This window comes from Oncorhynchus tshawytscha, linkage group LG08, assembly GCF_018296145.1.
Source record: "Oncorhynchus tshawytscha isolate Ot180627B linkage group LG08, Otsh_v2.0, whole genome shotgun sequence".
Classification (NCBI taxonomy): domain Eukaryota; kingdom Metazoa; phylum Chordata; class Actinopteri; order Salmoniformes; family Salmonidae; genus Oncorhynchus; species Oncorhynchus tshawytscha.
In genome coordinates, this window is record NC_056436.1 from 72,341,685 (window position 1) to 72,359,133 (window position 17,449).

The window sequence follows — 17,449 nt, forward strand, 5'->3', positions numbered from 1 at the left end:
TTGTGGTATATGGCCAATATACCTGGCTACGGGCTGTGCCTAAGAAATGCCCTTAGCTGTGGTATATTGGCCAAATACCACACCCCTCGTGCCTTATTGCTTAATAATACCATCCTGTAGTTGATAATGCCCTCCCTCCTTTCTGGTTTGATAATGTGATGAAGTCTGACACATCCATTCAGAGAAACATTGACATCTGAGCTAGAACACATGAATCCAGGTTACTTATGGTGTCTAATCCACACCATTCCCAAGAAAAGCTTTCTGGGGTTATACTGCCATCTTGTGCTATGCAATGAGCATCTTTAGCTCCCACTATCAAGAACCTACTCTAAAACAGGGGTGTCAAACTCATTTTCCCTGTGGGCCGCATTCCATCTTCACCGAGGTCTGGAGGGCCACACTTAAAATAGATTGTTAATCCTAGCTGTCAAAATAGTAAAAATAAAGAAAAACCTAGGGATGAGTAGGTGTGTCCAAACTTTTGACTGGTTCTCTATATATTTTGTTTTACATCCTATTGAGCTCATTTATACAGGACTGAACAGAATGGATACAATATATTTGTTGTGCATCTCTGGCTTGCTGTAGTCTGATAAGGTCCTATGGAAACAGAAGCATCTGTCATTCTATTTCTCACAGAGGGTTAACCTTGTGAAAAGAGCTATATTTTCCTTGAGAAACATGTAAACATAAACAACAGCTTCTAAAATGATTTTCCTCCAATGGAAACCGCATAAGAAGTAGAGGTGACCGTACTATCGACAGGCTAGATGACCACCATCAAGTCAAGTGCATCTGGTGAGGGGATGAGCAGCAGTCTTCCTTTGATGCCCATGTATACGTCCCAAATGGCACCCTATTCCCTATATAGTGCATTACACACTTATGGGATTTGGCCAAAAGTAGTGCACTACATAGGGAATAGGGTGCCATTTGGGAAGAAGCCCAGCTCTTTTACATCTCACAAGTTAAACTGGAGTAAAAAAAAAAAATGGAAAGTGTTCCAAAGTAAAATGCTTCATTCTCTGGTGAAAGTCCTATTCAGTCCAACTTTAAACATATCATTCCGAAGTAGAAGTTAGAAACTATTACCCCCTTTTTAAAAGAATGAGCTTGAGGTCAAAAAGAGGACTTTCCTCTCATCCTCTTCCATCCTCTTCTTTCCTTACTGATGATAGCAGGGTATGGCAGGACAACAGGATAGCTAATGCTAAAACAGTATTGCTGTCCCTTCTGCTGACTGATCTGTATTCATTTATTAAAACAAACATAACAGCAATGATTCAATGGCAGAATCATTTATATAAATGTTTATTGTACAGTACAATCAAATAGCTAATTAATATATAATCAGTATAAACCTAACATAAGCTTCATGCAATGCAATATCACTGATAAGAATATGCAGACATGTATGGTATTTACAGTATTAGCCATTACAGATGGACGTAAGGGGTGAGCTTTTTCTTCTGAAATTACATAACATTCACTACACCTTTCCTGCAGTCAAATGACCAAATTGCCCTATAGTGGCCTCATGGGTGGAATGTTATTAATATTTTTTATAATTTCATAATTAATAAACATTATTTAACAACACGCCAAAAATCTCACGGTTATGTTATATTTCAGTCTTCTGTGAATTTAATAAAGTGTAATATTGGGATGCAAACTCAAAGTGTAATACTTTTTAACTCTATATCTGACATGGTAAAGGTGTCTTCTTTTTCTAAAGCCCATAACCATGTGTATGAGATGTATACTTTTGTTTCAAAGTAGATTTGATTAAGACTACCAAGACATATTTCCAATAGAGAGCCAACGCTCTGATCATCAGGGTCTATCTCTGAATTCTCTAAGTGAAGTTTATAGTTTCAGTCGCCTGTCAGAGGCGTTGTGTCCAGAGGTTAGGGTGTGAGATAACCAAACAAGCCTGCTGGTCACTCTGACCCCTCACCCAAGCCTGACAGGTCAGAGCTGGAGGCATGGGAGACGGGCACACTGCTGCTGAGCTCCTATCCACAGCTCATGTCCAAGGGGTCACTTTGTGTCCCTATATGCACCCTGCTGATACCTGTGTTACTGCCTGGGAGCTTAGTGGGGTCTGTAGGGTAGAGGTGGTGCTGCTGGTGCTGGTAAATGTTTTCCCCCTGCTGGCTACAGGTGAAGTATGTGTCTGGATGGAGTCATCATAACTGGCCCTGATGCCTAACAGGTAGGTGGACATCATCCAGATCCAGAGAAAGGAAATCAGTTGGTGGAGTCACTCTCAATGTCTATACCTCCTACATAGCAGTCAAGGTTGAGGAGCTCAGGGTCAGAGTCAGTGCAGGTGGGGGCAGGCTTTTCTATACATATACACTGCAACAATTCCTGGTCTATGGGATGGTGAGCACTCGGCATCCAATCAGATGTGTCCCAGTGATAGCCTATTCGGGGCGAAAATGTTATCAGTGAAAAACAAGCATCAAAGTGTCTGTCTCCCCTTAGACACAAATACAGACATGCATAGATCATCTCAGTAGTCTGTTACTGTGACCATTGTTGGAGAATAGTCTGATAGGAGGTTTGGAGAATATAAACTGTGGATAATTATAGGGTGTCAAATCTAAAAAAAATAATTGGTAAAATAATGTGTAGATACTCCACTAAGAAAACCAATGGTCCAAACCTTATGTCTCTATCATAATCTGTTAAAAAGTTTACCCTTGTAGGATGGCCAAGACTAGGGTCACAGTAACTAAACTCATCATCTGTCTTCTCCAATCAGGAGGACATAAAACAACATAGAGGTAAGACAGATACAGTTGAAGTCGGACGTTTACATACACCTTAGCCGAATACATTTAAACTCAGTTTTTCACAATTCCTGACATTGAATCCTAGTAAAAATTCCCTGTCTTAGGTTGGTTAGGATCACCACTTTATTTTAAGAATGTGAAATGTCAGAATAATAGTAGAGAGAATGACTTATTTCAGCTTTTATTTCTTTCATCACTTTCCCAGTGGGTCAGACGATTACATACACTCAATTGGTATTTGGTAGCATTGCCTTAAAATTGTTTAACTTGTGTCAAACATTTTGTGTTGCCTTTCACAAGCTTCCCACAATAAGTTGGGTGAATTTTGACCCATTCCTCCTGACAGAGCTGGTGTAACTGAGTCAGGTTTGTAGGCCTCCTTGCTCGCACACGCCTTTTCCGTTCTGCCCACAAAATGTCTATAGGATTGAGGTCAGGGCTTTGTGATGGCCACTCCAATACCTTGACTTTGTTGTCCTTAAGCCATTTTGCCACAACTTTGGAAGTATGCTTGGGATCATTGTCCAATTGGAAGACCCATTTGCAACCAAGCTTTAACTTCCTGGCTGATGTCTTGAGATGTTGCTTCAATATATCCACATACTTTTCCTACCTCATAATGCCATCTATTTTATGAAGTGCACCAGTCCCTCCTGCAGCAAAGCACCCCCACAACATGATGCTGCCACCCCTGTGCTTCACGGTTGGGATGGTGTTCTTCGGCTTGCAAACCTCCCCCTTTTTTCCTCCAAACATAAGGATGGTCATTATGGTCAAACAGTTCTATTTTTGTTTCATCAGACCAGAGGACATTTTTCCAAAAAGTATGATCTTTGTCCCCATGTGCAGTTGCAAGCCATAGTCTGCCTTTTTTTATGGCGGTTTTAGAGCAGTGGCTTCTTCCTTGCTGAGCGGGCTTTCAGGTTATGACGATATAGGGCTTGTTTACTGTGGATATAGATACTTTTGTACCTGTTTCCTCCAGCATCTTCACAAGGTCCTTTGCTGTTGTTCTGGGATTGATTTGCACTTTTCGCACCAAAGTACGTTCACCTCTAGCAGACAGAACACGTCTCCTTCCTGAGTGGTATGACATCTGCGTGGTACCATGGTGTTTATACTTGCGTACTATTGTTTGTACAGATGAACGTGGTACCTTCAGGTGTTTGGAAATTGCTCCCAAGGATGAACCAGACTTGTGGAGGTCTACAATTTTTTTCTGAGGTCTTGGCTGATTTCTTTTGATTTCGCCAAGCAAAGAGGCACTGAGTCTGAAAGTAGGCCATGAAATACATCCACAGGTACGCCTCCAATTGACTCAAATTATGTCAATTAGCCTATAAGAAGCTTCTAAAGCCATGACATCATTTTCCAGAGTTTTCCAAGCTGTTTAAAGGCACACTCAACTTAGTGTATGTAAACTTCTGACCCACTGGATTTGTGATACCGTGAATTATAAGTGAAATAATCTGTCTGTAAACAATTGTTGGAAAAATTACTTGTGTCATGCACAAAGTAGATGTCCTAACCGACTTGCCAAAACTATAGCTTGTTAACAAGAAATTTGTGGAGTGGTTTTAATGACACCAACATAAGTGTATGTAAACTTCCAACTTCAACTGTAGATATCAATTTTGAGACATGACATTTTAATATTTTAGTATACGCTTTTCATATTAATGAGACATTACTCAGAAAAACAAGTGTATCTCTATGAAATGTCAACGGAGCACTGAGCGTACCGCAAGCTTTTTATTTCAGTCTTTTACATTTCATTTTCAACATATTCAAATAATGATTGAAAGACAATTTCATTAAAAACATTATTTTGATGAATTTATTCATACTATTTCTTCCACAAGATATAGTCCTGACCCAAATCTGGGGTTGCAACACAAGCTGGCTGGTCGGTTCGGTTGCCAGAGACGCAATCCAGTAGTTAAGTCTTTTTGTTCTAAATCTATAGACACAATGTTCCGTTGCCATGATGGCAGGCAACGTTCTTATCCCTTGCCTGCTAGCTAATCAACTTTGACTAACACAGTCAAGTCAAACAGTGTAGTCAGAATAACAGCAAAGTAGCTGCATTTGCGTTTGTTTAAGCTGTTTTCTAGTGACTTTTTGGGGGATACATCCATAACAATAAGCTAATGATGTGTGATTCCGCCTGGCCTAGAAAATGTGCTCTCTTGCAAGGCCACTGTTCAGAGGAGATAGCCAACTACACAGCTAAAACAATGATTTCAAACTGAAGCTGGAATGACAACAAACTAGCTGCATTTTGTGTTTTTCTATTGACATTTCTTTGTATATATCCATGAAATGCTGATTCATGATTTGGACTGGCTGAGAAAAGCTGGCAGCCTGTCTGTTTTGTCCCGGCACCACATTCATTACCATAGAACAGCTGGAGACTGAATTTCAATATTGAAACAGACAGCAAGGTTATGACACATCTCTGCTGTTGAAAACCAAATGCTAGTCTAAAAGAAACGGGAGATAATGTCTAGATGATATTTACAATGTAGATCTAGTATATAAAATGCCTGTCTGAGCTGATGCGACTGTGGATTGCGCAGTCAGACGGAACAGATTAAATAGGCATTTTAACGTCATAGATTTAGCCGGTGGTAACTTGTGGAATAGACATGGGCTGGAATGCATTTTAACCAATCAGCATCCAGTATTAGACCCACCCGTTGTATAATTAAGCTTTTTGCGACCCCCCGGGAAGAACTTTGCAGACAACCACAGCATATAAAATCCTCAAAAGTCACGGTGAGAAGATCGTGGTACGTATTATTGGATGTATTAGGTTACAAAATACAACTTTTAGGATACAATGTTAATGATATGTTAGAGAAAGACCTCACGGAGTGATTCAGAACATGAACAATCATATTTGTCTTGGTCAAATGTATTTTATAACATAAGGAAGTGATATTCCATCACCAAACACGTTTTCGGCACCTAATAATTAGTGATCTCACAACATCATTGTGAAATCTCCTCTGTATTAAATCAGATTAGACACCAGCAGGCCTTCAGCAGCACATTCAAGGGTAAGATGTTATAGAGGGTTTATTTACAAGCCAGCACATTGTTAAATGGTCCTTTCGGAGTACAATTCTGCATTCGCTACGGTAAGCTAACAGAGCATGAGAGGAGGGAAGACAAGCACATCACCTCTGGTGTTTTGAAGAACACAAGCCCAGTAATGACAGCTGAGAGAGAAATACAATATTTCAAGAGTTTACACTACAAAGAGACAAATTAACACCCATGGGAGTCAGTGTATTGGACTGATGCCTACTGAAGAGCATATACTGCATGTAAAGATGTAGCCAGAACCACTGGGACCTCTAGCCAGAATCACTTACAGCCAACATTACCTCATCTACTGACTCCCTAAACACAATTATCTATGGACTCCCTGAACACAACTACAGTGGCTTGCAAAAGTATTCACGCCCTTGGCACTTTTCCTATTTTGTTGCCTTACAATCTGGAATTAAAATGGATTTTTTGGGGGGGCTTGTATCATTTGATTTACACAATATGCCTACCACTTTGAAGATGCAAAATATGTTTTATTGTGAAACAAACAAGAAATAACACAAAAAAAACATAACTTGAGCGTGCATAACTATTCACCCCCAAAGTCAATACTTTGAATACCCACTTTTTGCAGCAATTACAGCTGCTAGTCTCTTGGGGTATGTCTCTATAAGCTTGGCACATCTAGCCACTGGGATTTTTGCCCATTCTTCAAGGCAAAACTGCTCCAGCTCCTTCAAGTTGGATGCGTTCCACTGGTGTACAGCAATCTTTAAGTCATACCACAGATTCTCAATTGGATTGAGGTCTGGGCTTTGACTATGCCATTCCAAGACATTTGAATGTTTCCCCTTAAACCACTGGAGTGTTGCTTTAGCAGAATGCTTCGGCTCATTGTCCTGCTGGAAGGTGAACCTACGTCCCAATCTCAAATCTCTGGAAGACAGGTAGAAGGTGTTGCCTAATAACATGCCTGGATTCCAGCACTTACACTGATGTCTCAGTGGGTCATTGTCCTGCTGGAAGGTGAACCTCTGTCCCAGTCTCAAATCTCTGGAAGACTGAAACAGGTTTCCCTCAAGAATTTCCCTGTATTTAGCGCCATCCATCATTCCTTCAATTCTGACCAGTTTCCCAATGCCGATGGAAAACATGCTGCCACCACCATTCTTCACGGTGGGGATGAAATTCTCGGGGTGATGAGAGGTGTTGGGTTTGCGCCAGACATAGACATAGCGCCAGACAGCCTTGATGGCCAAAAAGCTCAATTTTAGTCTCATCTGACCAGAGTACCTTCTTCCATATGCTTGGGGTGTCTCCCACATGCCTTTTGGCAAACACCAACAGTGTTTGCTTATTATTTTCTTTCAACAATTACTTTTTTATGGCCACTCTTCCATAAAGCCCAGCTCTGTGGAGTGTATGGCTTAAAGTGGTCCTATGGACAGATACTCCAATCTCCGGTGTGGAGCTTTGCAGCTCCTTCAAGGTTATCTTTGGTCTCTTTGTTGCCTCTCTGATTAATGCCCTCCTTGCCTGGTCTGTGAGTTTTGGTGGGCAGCCCTCTCTTGTCAGGTTTGTTGTGGTGCCACATTATTTATATTTTTTTAATAATGAATTTAATGGTGCTCCGTGGGATGCTCAAAGTTTTGGATATTTTTATAACCCAACCCTGATCTGTACTCATCCACAACTTTCTCCCTGACCTGTTTGGAGAGCTCCACGGTCTTAATGGTGCCGCTTGCTTGGTGGTGTTGCATACTCTGGGGCCGATCGGAAACAGGTGTATACATACTGAGATCATGTGACACTTAGATTGCACACAAATGGACTTTATTTAACTCATTATGTGACTTCTGAAGGTAATTGGTTGCACCAGATCTTATTTCGGGGCTTCACAGTAAAGGGGGTGATTACATATGCATTCACCACTTTTCTGTTTAAAAAAAGTAATTCATTTCACTTCACCAATTTGGCCTATTTTGTGTATGTCAATTACATGAAATCCAAACAAAAATCCATTTAAATTACAGGTTGTAATGCAACAAAATAGGAAAAACGCAACGTGGGATGAATACTTTTGCAAGGCACTGTATCTCCTGCCTCCCTGAACACAACTATCTCCTGAAACAGCTAGTGTAGTATAAGATAGGAATGATACCTTATTTTCCACAGTAAATACTGTGATTGAAGTCCTATGAGGGCTAAGGAGGGAGTGACGAGAGAAATCTAACATTAGCACACAATAAATGTACCAAATACTACATAGGGTGAATACTCCATTGAGTAATGGAGGTGGAAATAAATAGATGGGAATTCAACCATATGTTTCAAAATAAACAAATGCTAATTGTATGGATTGGAACCACAGAAGCCACAAACTACACTTAACACAAGAGTTCAGGACAACACAAGGATGTAATCTTACACCAGGAGACTATCAGGAGACTGTCAAACTATCAGGAGACTGTAAAACTATCAGTTGATTGCCAGACTATCAGTACTGTATATGTAGATTGTCAGACTATCAGCAGACTATCAAGAGATTGTAAGACTATCCGGAGACTATTGGGCTACTTCCCACAACGTCAATGTAAATGACAACTTACACTGTGCCCCCTGTTAAACCCTGACCTGGGGATGTGCATAGATTTAATCCAAACTGGAGCTGAGACTAGAGAAAAGGAGAGGAAGAAGGACAAGTGACATAAGAGAGAACACTCATTCAGAGGTATCATTACAGGTAGATGTTGCCTAATAATGTGCATTAGCCTGGATTCCAGCACTTACACTGTGATGTCTCACCCTGTCTCACCCTATCTTAGACGAGTAACGAAACCTACCGTTCTCATCTCCTGATCCTGACTGGTAGGAACAGAGGGACTCTGAGGCACTGCTACGGTTTTCCAGGTCTTTCCTAGATCTCTGAGTGGAGACCGGATCCAGCTCCACTACCTCTTCTGGGGGAGACAAAGATACAAATCACTTATGACCTTGATGATGAAGACGAGATTGTTTGATTCACCATAAACACAAAGGTATCATACTGTACTATATGTAAAGCCACATCAAATGTGCAATTTAATTTAATTGTTTACAATAAAAATACATGCAGGTTATCAAAGTAAAGCTGATAGGTCAAAATGTGAAAACTATGAATGACAAAACAGTGTCTTCTCATTTCCTGCTCCCAGCCTCCAGTCATCTGCTCTCTCACCATCATAGTGGTAGTCCCAGCAGGGTTTCTGGATGGACTCCGTCTCTGAAGGGGTGTTGGAATGCAGGCGGCGTGGCAGGGTGGGAGCGACACTGCACACTGCCACCCCTCTCCTCAGCATGGGCACGGGGTCTGGGTCAGGGGTGCTGTGCTCTGTGGGTTCCACCAACCCAAGACCTTCGCAAGAACCCTTGTTCAGGTTGTGGCGTGAGTTGCTGGGGTAACTAGGGGTATAGGAGATGGGTCTAACTGGGATCTGTGGTGGAACGTCCAAGTAGACTGGGACTCCCCGGCTGGACTTGACCTCCAGGTAAGCTCTCCCAAAGAACTCTTTACCATCTTCATCCTTAAGGTTCAAAGTTCGAACGTCACAATTATTTGTCATATATTCAAAAATACAATCAATCACTTACTGACAGCAGATATGATACCTCATATTCCTTAGATCCGTCCTGTTTGGCCCTCTTCCGGACGGCTACAAAGAGCAGTGACAGGCCGAAGATGGTAACCAGGAACAGGGCCAGTCCAAGGAGTTCCTCCAGGCCGATGGACCAGCTGGTGAACAGCAGCTCGTTCCTGACCAACATCTCGAGCTCACACTGCCGCCCAGCGAACCCCACCACGCAGCTACAGTTGAAGGAGCCGTAGGTGTTTACACACACACCTCCGTTAGAGCAGAGGCTCTCTGTCTGCATACACTCATCTACATCCCCAAGGCACCTGGACAGAAGAACACCGTCCAGAGTCACATTCACATACAGCATCTATATGGAGTGTGTTCCAAATGGTCTCAATATAGTGCACTACTTCTGACCAGAGCTCTGTAGTGCACTATGTAGGGAATAGGGTGCCATTTGGGATGCAAACATCCAGAACCTATATACAGTATATATTGCAGTTCTGGCATAGTGTGACATCATGGATGTGTCATACCAAACCCGGAGTGGAAGAATGCGGGTTAGTGAGAGTAATGGATGTTTCTGCTTACCGTTCCCCCTGAAACCCCGGCTCACACTCACACACAGCCCCATCCAGACTGTCGATACAATGTCCACTGTTTCTGCAGGGGTTATCTTTGCAGTACGGACCAACCGCACACCTGGAACATAGACACACTTTTTAACTTCCCATACATCATCTATAGTCTTCAGTTTTTCTCCCACAACAACAATGCTATGAGAAATGTCCAACCCCACAGGATAGCAGACACGTGACTAACACTATAAAGTAACCCATTAAGGTCCTCACCATAAAGGTACAGTGCTTTCAGAAAGTATTCACACCCCTTGACTTTTTACACATATTGTTGTGTTACAGCCATATTTGAGCCACTGGCCTACTTACAATACCCAATAACGTGGAATTATTTTTTTCCAAAAATGAAAAGCTGAAATATCTTGAGTCAATGAGAATTTAACCCCTTTGTTATGGCAAGCCTAAATAAGTTCAGGAGTGAAAATGTGCTTAACAAATCACATAACAAGTTGCATGGGCTCACTCTGTATGCAATCACCTTCCAGCAGGACAATAACCTAAAACACAAGGCCAAATCTACACTGGGGTTGTTTACCAAGAAGACAGTGAATGTTCCTGAGTGGCCTAGTTTCAGTTTTGACTACTTGTATGGCAAGACTGAAAATGGATGTTCAGCAATTGTTGTCCGGACCTCTGGCAGTCTGTATGAAGGTGCCACAGGGTTCATTTCTAGGGCCGACTCTTTTCTCTGTATACATCAATGATGTTGCTCTTGCTGCTGGTGATTCTCTGATCCACCTCTACGCAGACGATACCATTCGGTATACTTCTGGCCCTTCTTTGGACACTGTGTTAACTAACTTCCAGACAAGCTTCAATGCCATAGAACTCTCCTTCCGTGGCCTCCAACTGCTCTTAAATTCAAGTAAAACTAAATGCATGCTCTTCAACCGATCGCTGCCCGCTTCTACACAGTGCCATCCGTTTTGTCACCAAAGCCCCATATACTATCCACCACTGTGACCTGTATGCTCTCGTTGGCTGGCCCTCATTTCATATTCGTCGCCAAACCCACTGGCTCCAGGTCATCTATAAGTCTTTACTAGGTAAAGCTACGCCTTATCTCAGCTCACTGGTCACCATAGCAGCACCCACCCATAGCATGCGCTCAGGCAGGTATATTTCACTGGTCACCCCCAAAGCCAATTCCCTCTTTGGCCGCCTTTCCTTTCAGTTCTCTGCTGCCAATGACTGGAACGAATTGCAAAAATCACTGAAGCTGGAGACCCATATCTCCCTCTCTAACTTAAAGCATCAGCTGTCAGAGCAGCTCACAGATCATTGCACCTGTACATAGCCCACCTGTAAATAGCCCATCCAACTACCTCATCCCCATATTGTTATTTTTTTTCTGCTCCTTTGCACCCCAGTATCTCTACTTGCACATTCATCTTCTGCACACCTATCACTCCAGTGTTAATTGATAAATTGTAATTACTTCACCACGACGGCCTATTTATTGCCTTACCTCCCTAATCTTACCTCATTTGCACACACTGTATATAGATTTTTTCTATTGTGTTATTGACTGTACGTTTGTTTATTCCATGTGTAACTGTGTTGTTGTTTGTGTCGCACTGCTTTGCTTTATCTTGAACAGGTCGCAGTGGTAAATGAGAACTTGGTCTCAACTGTCCTACTTGGTTAAATCAAGGTGAAATAAAAAATATAACAATTAAAATGATCAACAACCAATGTGACAGCTTGAAGAATGTTGAAATTAATAATGGAAAAATGTTGTACAATTCTGGTGTGGAAAGTCTTACCTAGAAAAGCTCACAGCTATAATCGCTGCCAAAGGGGCTTCTACAAAGTATTGACTCAGGGGTGTGAATACTTATGTAAATGAGATATTTCTGTGTTGAACTGAGGTCTGTGCCCAGAGGGAAGGTTATATCTGGCACGGATGTTAAAACCTTCACATTTCCATAGAAAAGTACAGACATTTAATGATTAAATAAAGAGAATAGCCTTCCTTCTTTCTAATCACGTCATCAAATATATGAATTCATGTTCATCACACATTTCTTAAAGGGATAGCTCTCGAAAATGACAAATATACTATATCCTATGGATCACTAGCAGCATTGCTAAAGCTTAGCTCTGGATGAGTAAACTGATATGTGTGTCTGGTCTCTGACACCCAAAGTCAGTAAACTACTTGCTAGTTATAAATAAAATGTGGTAAGTTTGACATTTTTGTGAAATACCTCTTCCTTGGAGGTTTTTGTATTGATATAGAACATGACAAAAGCAGCCCTAAACATGCCCTAAGGCACCTGTATTTATTAAGTGCTGGGAAAAAGAGGACCAGAACCTATGATATGAATAATCAAGGACTTGGGACTAGAACCCATGATATGAATAATCGAAGACCTGGGACTAGAACCCATGATATGAATAATCAAGAACTTGGAACTATAAGGTCCTACCTGTAAAATGTATAGTTTGGAGTTAATGAGTATTTTTCAAGTCCCAGAACTATTTTGTGATGTCTTCCTCTTTCATGACTCAATAAGTATATGACCTTCAATACAGTTCATTTTGATTGGCAGCCCAGCATTGTGTGATTGGATTGCAGATATAACCCTCAAAGCATTAAGTTAAAAGGTGTTTGCGCACAAAGAACATTCCGATTTTTCATTGTAAATTTACTTTAGAACATCTCTGACAGATCTCACATGTAAAGGACCACCTAATGAGCAACTCTATGTGAATAACTAATTTTTTACCAAAATGTCAAATAGAATCTCAAGGTCCCGATTGGTAATGTCCCAACTGACACCCTGTTTCCTATACAGTGCACTACTTTCAACCAGAACCCTAAGGGTCATGGTCAAAAGTAGTGCACTACAAAGGAATAAGGTGCCATTTGGGACACATTATTCCAAATTTCAGTTCATAATGGGTAACTGCTCTATGTACCGTGGTCCTGAGTACTGTCCTCTACACTGGCAGTAAAAGTCCTGGTTGTCCAGCACACAGGTTCCTCCATATAGACAGGGGTTGGAGGAACAGGGGCTAGCTGCCACCTCACAGTGAGACCCCATGAACAAGTCACTGCATTTACAGAAGTAACCTGCAATAGAAACAAGTGTATAATGTACAAAATAATATATATATGATAACAAGATGTTTGAGACCAATATATTCTGTATAGACTGTGAATAGGACTGTATGGGGATTTATCTATGGCAATAAATGGTGTCTGTCTCCTACCTCCATGAGGCAGAGTGGAGCAGGTTCCTCCATTCATACAGGGCTGAGAGGAGCAGTCTGGAGCAGGGAGGGCCCCACAGCCTGGTGCCACCCCCACCACCTCCTCTACTAGAACATGGGCCTGGGCCTCAGTGTCCAGGTTCAGATCATAGCCATTAAACCTGACAAAATAAAATCAACAGTTATTTAGTAATTTCACAAGCAAGTTTGTCACAAATCACGTTACAAAAATAAAAATAAATAAACAAAAAGGTTGACAAAATGGAGGGAAACATCAAATACCTGACTGCCTCAATACAACCCTGAAGATCACGACTGTAAGAGACTGGCAAATGCTGTGAGGCTGTCTTTGCTGTCCTCTGCTGGTCGGATTCAGAAACACCACCCAGGAACAGGCTTCCATCCAGGTTGAGGGAGCGGAGTGTGCCTGGTGCCGTGCCCGAGGCCGTGTAGAGCTGATCCAGAACCAGCATGGCGTGGTTACCATTTACCTCAAGGGATACGGTGTGCCACTGGCCATCACTGACCTGGGCACTGTGGATAGAGACGATGCCTGGGCCACTGCCACAGTCAAACTGGTACTGCAGCCTACCGTCCACTATCTGGGGGCAGGAGTGGGTACATAAAGATAGGAAATGGCTGTTAGGCCTGGGAATTGCCAGGGACCTCGTGATACGATATCATCACGATACTTTGGTACCGATTCGATATGTATTGCGATTCTCACGATTCTATATACACTATATATACAAAAGTATGTGGACAACCCTTCAAATTAGTGGATTCGGATATTTCAGCCATACCCGTTGCTGACAGGTATATAAAATTGAGCACACGGCCATGCAATCTCCATATACAAACATTGGCAGTAGAATGGCCTTACTGAAAAGCTAAGAGACTTTTCAAAGTGGCACCGTCATAGAATGGCACTTTTCCAACAAGTCAGTCCCGGTCAACTGTATGTGCTGTAATTAAGAAGTGGAAACATCTAGGAGCAACACAGCTCAGCCGTGAAGTGGTAGGCCACACAAGCTCACAGAACAGGACCGCCGAGTGCTGAAGTGCATAGCACGTAAAAATATTCTTATATAGTGCACTCAGGGGCCAGTTAATTAGGTACACCACCCCATTCACGAAAATGGTTTCTAGGGTTTACCGACAAACAAAAAACATCCATTCAGCGGCAGTCCGGTGGGCAAAAACAGCTTGTTGATGAGAGGTTGAAGGAGAATGGTAAGTATTGTGCAAGCTAACAGGCGGACAAATACCGGCGCATTGCAACAGTGGTGTGCAGAACGGCATCTCAGAACGCACAACTTGTCGGTCTTTGTCATAGATGGACTATTGAAGCAAAGGACCACAGCAGGTTCCACTCCTATCAGCTAAAAACAAGAAGAAGCCCCTCCAGTGGGCACGCCCTCACCAACACTGGACAACTGAGGAGTGGAAGAATGTTGCCTGGTCTCACGAATCCCGGTTCCTGTTGCATCATGCTGACGGCAGTCAGAATTTGGCGTAAGCAGCATTACTTCATGGCCCATCCTGTCTGGTGTCAACGGTACAGGCTGGTGGCAGTGGTGTAATGGTGTAGGGAATGTTTTCCTGGCAAACGTTAGGTCCCTTAATACCAATTGAGCAACATTTGAACTACACAGCGTAACTGAACATTGCTGAACAGGTGCACCCCTTCATGGATACAGGGGGTCCGACGCGGTACTAGATTGGTGTACCTAATCAATTGTGTAGATGGAGTAGGGTGCCATTTTGAACACAAGACAATGTGATGTTAGAGAATACTGACTAAACACATACTATTTTCCAATGAGGCATGTGACTGTCTCTACATGTGTACAGTATAGTGTTGTAGTGACTGTATTCACTGTAATTTCTTCTCAAAGTTTAAATCCTGAGTTTATGTCCTGTTTTATTCAAATGTAATTATTGATTTTCCTAACTGAACAACCAACAGCAACTTGTGCCCTATCCCCTACTATTTTATAGTGCAGTACTATTGACCAGAGCCCTATATAGGGAATAGGTGCCATCTGGGACTTATCCATAGACCTACCTCTAGAATGCAGTAGTCTGTTCCTCTGGCAAACAGGAGAGTGGCATGGTGGGACAAGGTTCTCAGTCTGAGAGACAGTTTCATCTCCTCTCTATAGCGGTTCTCCATCAGACGGTACCTGATGTAACCCTTCCCACTGAACCATAGAGACTGACCTCCTGTGGTTTAAAAATAACATATAGATGGATCAGTTATGTGACATCTTACATCTCTGTTACTAATATCTGTTTTGCTGGTGACTGAAGTAATGGTTATATCGGATCTGAAGAAACAGGTGCCATTCTATTCATCTTGAATGTGAGAATAATGTCTAGCAAAGTTAGACTAAAGAAACAGTCATTGGAACACTTTCTTGGTTGATGATCTGTTTGGTTGTTTGAGTGACAGACAGTACCTGAGCAGTCTCCCTGTTGGTCAGGTGGACAGATACAGCTGTATGGTCCCTCTCTTTGGTTGGACACACATCCCTCAGGACAGGGCTTCCCCTCACAGAGCTTCAACACAGGACACTCACCACCTATTACAGAACATATCAAATCATTACAATAAGGGAGAGGACACACCCTAAATGGCACTCCATTCCCTATACAATGCACTACTTTTTGTAGGGAAAAAAGTGCCATTTGGGATGCAGCCGGAATGTAGTGTATTGGACGACTTCTATTGTTTTACGATATGTGATGAGTGATGTGTGTTGGTGTGTTGTGTAGTGGTGTGTGATGTGTGGTGGTGTGTGATGTGTGGTGATGTGTGTGTGATGTGTGGTGGTGTGTGATGTGGTGGTGTGTGTGGTGGTGTGTGATGTGGTGGTGTGTGATGTGTGGTGTGTGTGATGTGTGTGAGGTGTGATGTGAGGTGCGAGGTGTGATGATGTGTGTGATGTGTGGTGTTGTGTGGTGTGTGAGGTGTGTGGTGTGATGTGTGATGTGGTGGTGTGTGGTGGTGTGGTGGTGTGTGATGTGTGGTGGTGTGTGATGTGTGTGGTGTGATGTGTGTGAGGTGTGATGTGAGGTACGAGGTGTGATGATGTGTGTGATGTGTGGTGTGTGGTGTTGTGTGGTGTGTGAGGTATGTGGTGTGATGTGTGGTGATGTGTGTGATGCATGATGTGTGGTGTACCTTTACAGAGGCACACAGCAGATCTGTGATGTGGCGGGGTGATGAGGCTGAGTCTAGCCGTGCTGTAGGTGGTCAGGAAGTTCTGGTCCAGGGTGACCACCTCACTACAGAGCATGGCAGGACAATCCAAGCCTGCACATAGCTTCCTGAACACCCTGACCACGCGGAGGCCTGTAAGCTCCTGGATTGCACCCACAGAGGCATTGAGCTTACGAAGGAGGATCCCGTCCTTGGTAGTGGTCAGGGGGCTACCGGGAGGTGACCGCTCCAGAGCCAGCAGGACATCCAGGCTACCAGGGGGCTCACAGGGCTGCAGACTGACCAGCTGGACATCACTCCTCTTGATCCCTGCCACCAGGCGCAGTGCCCTCAGGAAGCCCCTCCAGTGCTCCCCTACGAACTCCTCTGGGCCCACCCCAGCCAGACGGACGGCCACGGAGCTCTCCAGCATGCGCTTGGTCACCTGGTGGACGTGCACACTGACACCGGTCGCCGTGGTGAAGCGTCCGTCAGTAACAGTGACGTTGAGCAGGTAATGGCCCAGCTTGAGGACGTGACCCGGCCGGGTCACCAGACGGCCATCTGAGGGGGACAGGGAGAACAGTAGTGTATTGGCTAAATTGGGCTGGAGGTTGTAGGTCAGGGAGTCATAGAGGTCCTGGTCAGTGGCTCGGATCTGACCCAGCACCCCGCCCGGATAGGCCTCTCCTGGGGTGGAGATGAGTACCTCCAGGGGGAGGATAGCAGGGGGGTGGAGGCTCTCTTGGATCACCCTGATATTGATCACTGTGGAGGCCAGGATTGGTGGTCTGCCACTGTCTAGCACCTGAGGAAACACAACAGAACCACAGCCATTACATCATTATTACAACCTATCAATATAATCACTACCCAGTGCTTGAATTCCTCACTTCAGGTTAAGAGGATAAA

At 43.2% G+C, this 17,449-nt stretch overlaps 1 protein-coding gene across 1 annotated transcript in view; it reads right to left on the minus strand.

The window, feature by feature from the left end:
• Nucleotides 1-1,297: 1,297 nt before the first annotated feature.
• The window catches only part of fat1b (FAT atypical cadherin 1b), a 42,617-nt gene continuing 26,465 nt past the window's right edge, over nucleotides 1,298-17,449 (minus strand). The window contains exons 20-30 of the mRNA XM_024428862.2: nucleotides 16,520-17,345; nucleotides 15,795-15,917; nucleotides 15,401-15,558; nucleotides 13,615-13,934; nucleotides 13,333-13,493; nucleotides 13,039-13,192; nucleotides 10,067-10,177; nucleotides 9,510-9,798; nucleotides 9,079-9,424; nucleotides 8,705-8,821; nucleotides 1,298-2,432 (exon numbers count right to left, since the gene is read on the minus strand). Coding sequence (XP_024284630.1) covers nucleotides 2,254-2,432; nucleotides 8,705-8,821; nucleotides 9,079-9,424; nucleotides 9,510-9,798; nucleotides 10,067-10,177; nucleotides 13,039-13,192; nucleotides 13,333-13,493; nucleotides 13,615-13,934; nucleotides 15,401-15,558; nucleotides 15,795-15,917; nucleotides 16,520-17,345 — 2,784 coding nt within the window. The 3' untranslated portion in view covers nucleotides 1,298-2,253. The remainder of the gene's footprint in view (nucleotides 2,433-8,704; nucleotides 8,822-9,078; nucleotides 9,425-9,509; nucleotides 9,799-10,066; nucleotides 10,178-13,038; nucleotides 13,193-13,332; nucleotides 13,494-13,614; nucleotides 13,935-15,400; nucleotides 15,559-15,794; nucleotides 15,918-16,519; nucleotides 17,346-17,449) is intronic.